This window comes from Mandrillus leucophaeus, unplaced genomic scaffold (genome assembly GCF_000951045.1).
Source record: "Mandrillus leucophaeus isolate KB7577 unplaced genomic scaffold, Mleu.le_1.0 Scaffold1, whole genome shotgun sequence".
Classification (NCBI taxonomy): Eukaryota; Metazoa; Chordata; class Mammalia; order Primates; family Cercopithecidae; genus Mandrillus; species Mandrillus leucophaeus.
The window spans coordinates 11,645,368-11,654,981 of record NW_012098097.1 but is presented as its reverse complement, the minus strand read 5'-3'; the positions used below and the strand labels follow the sequence as shown (position 1 = coordinate 11,654,981).

Below are 9,614 nucleotides of genomic sequence, written 5' to 3'. Positions count from 1 at the left end.
ACTCTGGGAGGCTAAAGAGGGCAGATCACGAGGTCAGGAGTTCAAGACCAGCCTGGCCAGCTTGGTGAAACCCCGTCTCTACTAAAAATAAAAAAATTAGCCAGGCATGGTGGTACGTGCCTGTAGTCCCAGCTACTCGGGAGGCTGAGGTAGGAGAATCGCTTGACCTCGGGAGGCAGAGGTTGCAGTGAGCCGAGATCGCGCCACTGCACTCAAGCCTGGGTGACAGTGTGAGACTTCGTCTCAAAAAAAAAAACAAAAAACAATGCCCAGTTACATTTCAACTTCAGATAAATGACTAAGTTTCTAGTAAATACTGACACAAAATGTGGGATTTGCTTATACTAAAAAAGCATTCCTTGTCCATCTGAAATTCTGCTTTAACTGGAGCTCTAGTCTTCTCTGGCAAGCCTCATGCTCCACACCCTGGCTGCTCGGGAGCCACCCCTTTTGTGGACTCACGGCTTCACCTTCGGCTGTCACAATAGCCCAGCACAACTGGAAAGAGCCTGGAGGGAGTCACCTGCAGAAAACCCTTTGGGTCCTGATGGGCTGCTGCCTCTTTTTACCCCTTCCCCACATATCCTCTACTGTGTGTCCCCAGACCTCTGTTCACACCACTGCCAGCACAGGAGCACGTGGCCATGTGACACCCCATGTAGGTTTTCACTGAGGGCAGGAAGGCAATCCTAATGTTACAATGTCCCCACCAACCAAGGATCCTCAAGCTCAATACACCTTTACTAAGGGTACATGTTTTTCTGACCACACAACCCCAAGATCATACTCCAGGAGCTTTTTTTTTCTTTTTTGAGACAGAGTCTTGCTCTGTCGCCAGGCTGGGGTGTAGTGGTGCTATCTCGGCTCACTGTAACCTCCGTCTCCCAGGTTCCAGCGATTCCCCTGCCTCAGCCTCCCGAGTAGCTGGGACTACAGGCGCACACCACCATGCCCAGATAAATTTTTGGAGTTTTAGTAGAGACAGGGTTTCACCATGTTGGTGAGGATGGTCTCGATCTCCTGACCTCGTGATCTGCCTGCCTTAGCCTCCCAAAGTGCTGGGATTACAGGCGTGAGCCATCGCGCCCTTTTTTTTTTTCCCTGAGATAGACTCTTGCCCTGTCGCCCAGGCTGGCGTGCAGTGGCGCAATCTTGGCTCACTGCAACCTCTAAGAGATTATCCTGCCTCAGCCTCCCAAGTAGCTGGGATTACAGGTGCCTGCCACCATGCCCAGCTAATTTGTATATTTTTAGTAGAGATGGTATTTCATCATGTTGCCCAGGCTGGTCTCAAATTCCTGACCTCAAGTGATCTGCCCACCTCAGCCTCCCAAAGTGCTGGGATTACAGGTGTGAGCCACCACGCCCGGCCACACTCCACGAGCTTTAAAATCACACATATATCCTAGGGGCTTTAAAAATGATTCCTAGCTGGGTATGGTAACTCATGCCTGTAATCTCAGCACTTTGGGAGGCCAAGGCAGAAGGATCCCTTGAGCTCAGGAGTTCAAGACCAGCCTGGACAACATAGGGAACCCTCATCTCTACAAAAATAAATAAATAAATAAATAAATAAATAAAGTAGGTGGGCATGGTGGGGTGCGCCTGTAGTCCCAATTACTTGGGAGGATGAGGCGGGAGGATCACTTGAGCTCAGGAGTTCGAGGCTGCAGTGAGCTATGGGGTACCACTGCACTGCAGCCCAGGTGACAGAGTGAGTCCCTGTCTCAAAAAAATAAAAACAGCCAGGTGCGATGGCTCACGCCTGTAATCCTAGCACTTTGGGAGGCTGAGGTGGGCGGATCACGAGGTCAGGAGATCGAGACCATCCTGGCTAACACAGCGAAACCCTGTCTCCACTAAAAATACAAAAAAATTAGCTGGGCGTGGTGGCAGGTGCCTGTAGTCCCAGCTACTCGGGAGGCTGAGGCAGGACAATGGCTTGAACCAGGGAGGCAGAGCTTGCAGTGAGCCGAGATCACGTCACTGCACTCCAGGCTGGGCGACAGAGCAAGACTCCATCTCAAATAAATAAATAAATAAAAATAAAAATAAAAATACTTCCTGAGGCCGGTCATGATGGCTCACACCTGTAATCCCAGCACTCTGGGAGGCCGAGGTGGGCGGATCACCTGAGGTCAGGAGTTCAAGATCAGTCTGGCCAACATGGCAAAACCTCATCTCTATCAAAAATACAAAAATTAGCTGGGTGTGGTGGCACATGCCTATAATCCCGGCTACTTGGGAGGCTAAAGCAGGCAAACCGCTTGAGTCCGGGAGGCAGAAGTTGCAGTGAGCCAAGATCATGCCGCTCCACTCCAGCCTGGGCAACAGAGTGAAACCCTGTCTCAGAGAAAAAAAAAAAGCCAGGTGCGGTGGTTCACACCTGTAATCACAGCACTTTGGGAGGCCGAGGTGGGCGAACCATGAGGTCAGGAGTTTGAGATCAGCCTGGTCAGCATGGTGAAACCCCATCCCTACTAAAAATACAAAAATTAGCTGGGTGTTGTGGCACGTGCCTGTAATCCCAGCTACTTGGGAGGCTGAGGTAGGAGAATCACTTGAACCCAGGAGGTGGAGGTTGCAGTGAGCCGAGATTGCGCCACTGCACTCCAGCCTGGGCAACAAGAGTGAAACTCCGTCTCAGAAAAAAAAACAAAAACTGCTTCCTGAGGAAAACACAGAGTCCCTTTGAGGGACTAGGTAGTTTAGTGCTAAAGACATTGAATAGGGTTTGAACAGTTCTTATTCTCAATACATACAATTTTGTTCTTGGTTCTTTCTCTGTCCAGTTTCAAAAATTCACCGAGGGTTAATTCTTCAAACTGCTTCTTGACAGAAAGGAAAGCGCAACCAGATGAATGCTTTTTATGTTCCTCTCTAGAAAAATCAAAACAACAGCGGAAAGGCAGTTGAAGGGATTAAAGTGGCAGTCCACTCCTAGCGGGCCACCTCCCCGTGCCCTCCACAGGCACGCCCTGCTCTGCCTCAGAAGCAAGATGTCAAGTCTGAAGTTGATGGCATCCGTGCTGTGCCCAAGCCACATTCCCATATGGCACCTCTTAGCACCTTCTCCTCCCTGTGGACGTCTCCCCCCATATCTGTGTGGCTAATGTATCTATTTTATCTGGACTTCTTTAGCAGTTAGTTGGAAAAGTGTTACATGGTGTAAGTTCAAAGGAATTACATGTCAAACCCCTCTAACATTCTCAAGGAACTGTTTGAAGCAATTTCATTTCACTGAAATTGTTACGTAATCCACTGTAAGGATTAAGGGCAGAGAAGGCCATTATTGCCCAGGGTTCCCCAAGGGACCCCTCTAGCTCATACTCTCATTTCCTGCTAGGGGGGTCTCCCTGCACAGCTGATCATCACCATTACCAGAACTGTATTACAATGAAAACATGGCCACCCAACGTCCAAAAGGACAGCCAGTTGTAACTCTAATCTGAAAACATGACAACACTTATTCATTTTCAAGACGAATACCACTGATATTTTCCCAGTGATTACTGGGATGCAGTATAACCACCACAGCAAACATACGAAGAAAAACACAGCTACTCCCTTCTGGCCAACAAGAAAAACAACTGGGGTGATTCTCAAGGGAAAAAAATTCAAGTTGTGGAAGCAACTGATTCGGACAGAAAAAAAGGTGAGAAAAGGTTATGGCATTACAGTGTGGAAAAACAGACATCATCTGAGTACAGAACTTCATTGTCATTAACTAGGCATCTTGAAGAAAAAAAGCCAAAACAACACTGAAGTACATGCTTTTTTTTTTTTTTCAATTTTTTATTTTTATGACGGAGTCTCGCTCTGTTGACCAGGCTGGAGTGCAATGGCACAATCTCTGCTCACTGCAACCTCTGCCTCCCAGGTTCAAGCGATTCTCCTGCCTCAGCCTCCCCAGTAGCTGGGATTACAGGTGCGTGCTACCACGCCCGGCTAATTTCTGTATTTTTAGTAGAGCTGGGGTTTCGCCATGTTGGCCAGGCTGGTCTCAAACTCCTGACCTCAGGTGATCCGCCCACCTCAGCCTCCCAAAGTGTAAAGTGCGCACTTTCAAAGGGTAATTTTTGTGCTGTGTGGGTTATATTTCAATTAAACTTTTGCACTTGGACATCCCTGGCAGTTCACAACAACAGGGTCTGCTCATGTATTCTATTGAACATGAAAGGCATCAGGCATCTTATGTGAATGAGACTTTAACATCCACCCTAAGGGCATTTTGGTCAAATGAAATTTAATCAGGTTGTAAGCATCACCAAGGTACCAGCATATAGAGAGGTATCCGTTCAAAACAGCCGTTTAAGAAGCATTGAGACTGGAAAGCAACCCTCCCATACTAAGTGTCTTCACAATTCAAATCTTTTGACAGCTCAGTTCAAAACAAAGCCCATCGTGGCTGGCCAGAGAAGACTTACATGGGGTCGTCATCCGGCTCCCAGCCTTCCAGCTCCTTGAAGCAGAAGAAACACTGGGCCAAGTCTGGCTCGTTCTCAGTGGGGCAGTGGATGAAGCCAGCCTCGGCCATCTGCAAGGGACAGCACAGCTCGTGAGTGGACTCGGCAGCCCGGAACCCCGAGGCCCAGCCACGAAGGCCTCGATGGGGACAAAGCAAGGAGGGGAGGGCGGCTCGGACCCAAGGTGTCCAGCCACAGTGGCCTCGCTGGGGATAGGACGGGGAGGGGAGGGCGGCTCGTACCCCCGGGTCCCAGCCACAGTGGCCTCGTTAGGGAAAGGGCAAGGCGGGTCTGGGGGACCCCAGGAGGCCGGGCGGTCTCACCCGCTCCGGGGTGCAGGCGCAGCCCTCCAAGAAGGGCCAGTTCTTGAATGTAGAGATGCGGTGGTCCTTGAGAAAGGGCTGCCAGGCAGGGGGCAACGTCGGGGCACCCATGCCGCTGCCGCCACCTCTGCCAACGGGTCCCGCGATTCAAATCTGGCGGTTAATGGCGCGCCGCGGGGCATGTCGGGAGCGCACGCCCTCTTAGGAGGTTCACACCCCGCAGCCTTCTGGGAGTAGAGGCGGGGCGGCGCGGGGCGTGCCGGGAGTTGTAGTCCTCCCGCCGCGTGGCTCTGCCCGTGCTCTCTGTGCACCCAGCAACCCCGCGCCAGCTCGTTCCTGTCCATACCTAGCGCCCCCTCGACTGCTTTCAAAGAGCGCGTGCAGGCCGGGTGCAGTGGCTCACGCCTGTAATCCCAACACTTTGGGAGTCCTAGGCGGGAGCATCACTTGAGGCCAGGAGTTCAAGACCAGCCTGGCCATCATGGTGAAACCTTGTCTCTACTAAAAATACAAACATTAGCCGGGCGTGGTGGTGCATGCCTGTTATCCCAAATACTCAGGAGGCCGAGGCAGGAGAATCGCTTGAACCCAGGAGGCAGAGGTTGCAGTGAGCTGAGATTGTGCCATTGCACTCCAGCCTGGGCAACAAGAACGAAACTCAGTCTTAAAAAAAAAAGAGTCAGACAGGAGGGCTTTACAGGGCACCACCTCTGCAAAAACCAACCACTCCAGACGGGCATGAAGGACAAATGCACAGGGGAGAGACAGAGTGCAGCAGACATCGCTGTCCCGGTGAGTACATTGCTGACTGCACGACCTGGGTTTCCAGGAGGGCCACCTTCTGGAGTCAGGGGCCAGGGACTGGGCCACCACCATGATAAGAAGACAAGAGAGCTGGGGAAAGCCCAGTGGAGGGTGGGGGCCCGTGCTCAGGGCAAACTCCTCCTTTCCCTTTGCAAAGCAGGGCGTCCCACCAACAGTAAGTCCTGCAGCCTATTAAAAAAAAAAATGATTGTGTCCTCTGCTTTGGAACAGGGTGTTCCGGACCTCTAATGCCTAGCTCTGCACCGCTCACATCTGCTCACTTCTTGGGTTCTCTGGCCAGAGAGAAGAGGCCTGGTCCCATCAGCCCTCCAGTCCCACGTAGGCCTGGTGCCCCCACTCTCTTTTTCATTTTGGGGTTTATTTATTTATTGATATATTTTAGCAACCTTTCCCCACCCCCATCCTCCCACCCTGCCCCTACTCTTTAACACAGTAACTTTTTATTTTGATGTTTATTTATTTGAAACTGAGTCTTGCTCTATGGCCCAGGCTGGAATGCAGTGGCATGATCTCAGTTCACTGCAACCTCCTCCTGCAACCTCCTCCTGCCCCCCTGGTTCAAGTGATTCTCCTGCTTCAGCCGCCCAAGTAGCTGGGATTACAGGCGCGCACCACTACACCAGGCTAATTTTTGTATTTTTAGTAGAGACGGGTTTTCATCATGTTTGCCAGGCTGGTATCAAACTCCTGACCTCAGGTGATTTGCCTGCCTCAGCCTCCCAAAGTGCTGGGATTACAGACGTGAGCCACTGCACCCAGCCTGATGTCAATTTAAATAAAAGATAATTGCAAGAATAGTGCAAAGAAGACTCATATACCCTTCACCCAGATTTTCTGTTTATGTTTTGCCTATTTCCTTTAACATTCTGCTTCCTCCTGCCTCTCTTTCCTCCTCTCCCTCTCTCTTATCCTTTCCCTCTCTACTCCCCACTCTCTCGCTGTCTCCTTCTGTGTCTCCTCTTTCTCTCTCCCTCTCCCTGACTTCCTTTCTCTCCCTCTCTCTCTCTCTCCCCCCATATATATGAACACACACACATCCCTGTATGTGTATATATCATATGCATATATATGTACATATATGGGTGGTTTACCTGAACCGTTTGTAAGTTGAAGGCATTACCACACTACCCCGGAATACTTCATTCTCTCACACAACCACAGCACAATCATCAAAATCAGGAAACAACTTTGCTACAGTTATCAAATCCAGTTAACTTTGGTAGGCCGTCCCTGGGTCCCACTGACTGGCTCGCTAACTGGTCCCTGGAACCACCATAGCTTCTGCTGGGGTGGCCACTGGGCACGGACCAAGAACACATCACCTCCACTGGCAACCACAGCAGTTGCCTGCCCTCAGGAGGGAGGAAGGGAACAACTCCTTTTCACTTCTGCACACAGTGTCATCAAATGCATGGACAAGGACAGCCCAGGTGTCCACCTGGACCTGAACACCCTCAAAACCGAGTTCCAGGAGCTTCAAAAGCTCATGGGCACCAGGCCCCCAGCATCCTCCTGAACCCAAGCAGCAGCTGCAGCCCCACAGCATCCGGGTGCAAGTCAGGACCAGAAGGAGCTTCCACAAAAGTGCTGGAGTCTCAGCGCATTTGAAATCCCCGAGAAGGCCAGGCACGGTGGCTCAAGCCTGTAATCCCAGCACTTTGGGAGGCCGAGGCAGGTGAATCACGAGGCCAGGAGGTCGAGACCATCTGGCTAACACGGTGAAACCCCATCTCTACTAAAAATACAAAAAATTAGCCGGGCATGGTGGTGGGTACCTGTAGCCCCAGCTACTCGGGAGGCTGAGGCAGGAGAATGGCGTGAACCCGGGAGGCAGAGCTTGCAGTGAGCCGAGACCGTGCCACTGCACTACAGCCTGGGCGACAGAGCGAGACTCCGTCTCAAAAAAAAAAAAAAAAGAAATCCCCAAGAGGCAGAGTGAGGCTGACTTCAGGAGTGCCTAAGACGGTGGGGGAAGCAGTGGCCTCTGTGCCCCAACCCCCACACAGTCCCTTGGGATGTGGTCTCTTTGGACTCCAGCTCTGACTTAAGCCACCTGGGGTGGGGCTGCTGTGCTGTGCCCAGCTTGAATATATCCGCGTGTCTAGACGCATAATAACTTGAGTGCCTGAAGGCGAGATTCAGGATGGTCCTGGAGGCTGGGGAGTGGGTGGAGAATCCTCCCCTGTCTCTGGGAAGGGGGCCATCTGTAGCGAGTCTGAGCCCGTCGGCACATCTGAAGGTGCACCAGGAAAGGAGGGGGCTGTTCTTTGCTTCCTTCCCCCCCCTTCTCCCACACCAAGGTACGATCAGTGCGTACCAAGTACATATCATTCCTGTGACCAGCAGGTGCACGAAATATTTGCATAGCGTTCACTGGACAAAATAGTCCTGCGGCGTGGACTTAATATGATAAAAGAAGACTGTGAGAGAACGAACATTGTTTTGAAAGGGCAGAGGGGTCAGGCCGGGCACAGTGGCTCATGCCTGTAATCCCAGGACTTTGGGAGGCTGAGGCGGGTGGATCACAAGGTCAGGAGTTCGAGACCAGCCTGGCCAATATGGTGAAACCCTGTCTCTACTAAAAATACAAAAATTAGCTGGGCATGTGGTGCGCGCCTGTAGTCCCAGCTACTCAGGAGGCTGAGGTAGGAGAATCTCTTGAACCTGGGAGGCGGAGGTGGCAGTGAGCCGAGATTGTGCCCCTGCACTCCAGCCTGGGCAACAGAGAGAGACTCTGCCTCGAAAAAAATGAAAAAGAAAAAAGGAAAGGGCAGAAGGGTCTTTTCCTCCCACAACAGTTGGGTTCCTCTTATGTTTCAGCCCCAGTGAACAGAACTGTATCTGTGGGGGTGTCAGCCCTAAGCCCTGCCGGGTAACCTGTCTCCAGGTTCCCCAACTCCTAGATTCTTCTTACCTTCAGTTTACCCACTCCAACTCCTGCCACCTTCGGAGAGTGGCCAAGCCTCTTCCCATCTGCAGTGCTTCCCGGAGCTGGCAGATGCTGTCCTGTCCACCCAGGGTCAAACAGGGCATCAGGCGAACAGATCTTTCCTCAAATGGCATTTCAGATTCACCTTGCCCTGGCTTAAAAAAGTATTTCCTGGCTGGGCGCAGTGGCTCACCCCTGTAATCCCAGCACTTTGGGAGGCCGAGGCAGGTGGATCACGAGGTCAGGAGATCGAGACCATCCTGGCTAACACAGTGAAACTCCGTCTGTACTAAAAAAGAAAATACAAAAAATTAGCTGGTGTGGTGGCAGGCGCCTGTAGTCCCAGCTACTCGGGAGGCTAAGGAGAATGGTGTGAACCCAGGAGGCGGAGCTTCCAGTGAGCCGAGATAGTGCCACTGCACTTCAGCCTGGGTGACAGAGTGAGACTCTGTCTCAAAAAAAAAAGGATTTCCCAGCCCGGGGCAGTGGCTCATGCCTGTAATCCCAGCACTTTGGGAGACCCAGGAGGGAGGATCACTTGAACCTAGGAGTTCAAGATTAGTCTGGGCAACACAGTGAGACCCCCCTCTATAAAATTTTTTAAAAATTAGCCAGGCAAGGCCATGCCCAGTGGCTCACACCTGTAATCCCAGCACTTTGGGAGGCTGAGGCAGGTGGATCACCTGAGATCAGGAGTTTGAGACCAGCCTGGCCAACATGGTGAAACCCTGTCTCCACTAAAAATACAAAAAATTAGCTGGGCATGGTGGTGAGCATCTGTAATTCCAACTACTCGGGAGGGTGAGGCACGAGAATCGCTTGAATCTAAGAGGCAGACGTTGCAGTGAGCTGAGATCCAGCCATTGCATTGCAGCTAGAGCAACAAGAGTGAAACTCCATCTGAAAAAAAAAATTAGTCGGGCATGCACCTATAGTCCCAGCTACTCTGGAGGCTGAGGTGGGAGGATCACTTGATCCTGGGAGGTCAAGGCTGCAGTGAGCCATGACTGGGCCACTGCACTCCAGCCAGGGAGAAAGAGTGAGATCCAGTCTCAAAAAAAAAAAAAAAAA

At 51.5% G+C, this 9,614-nt stretch overlaps 1 protein-coding gene across 4 annotated transcripts in view; it reads right to left on the bottom strand.

Annotated features, from left to right (window-relative positions):
* Window positions 1-5,031, bottom strand: part of BIRC5 (baculoviral IAP repeat containing 5) — a 15,049-nt gene extending 10,018 nt beyond the window's left edge. For 2 of the 4 annotated variants that reach the window (XM_011988991.1, XM_011989059.1), the window contains exons 1-3: window positions 4,790-5,031; window positions 4,428-4,537; window positions 2,763-2,880 (exon numbers count right to left, since the gene is read on the bottom strand). In XM_011988991.1, coding sequence (XP_011844381.1) covers window positions 2,763-2,880; window positions 4,428-4,537; window positions 4,790-4,900 — 339 coding nt within the window. In that variant the 5' untranslated portion in view covers window positions 4,901-5,031. Of the gene's footprint in view, window positions 1-1,688; window positions 1,691-2,762; window positions 2,881-4,427; window positions 4,538-4,789 lie in introns of all 4 variants that reach the window. The other 2 variants (XM_011988861.1, XM_011988925.1) reach the window with 2 other exon arrangements.
* Between the last annotated feature and the right edge of the window lie 4,583 nt (window positions 5,032-9,614).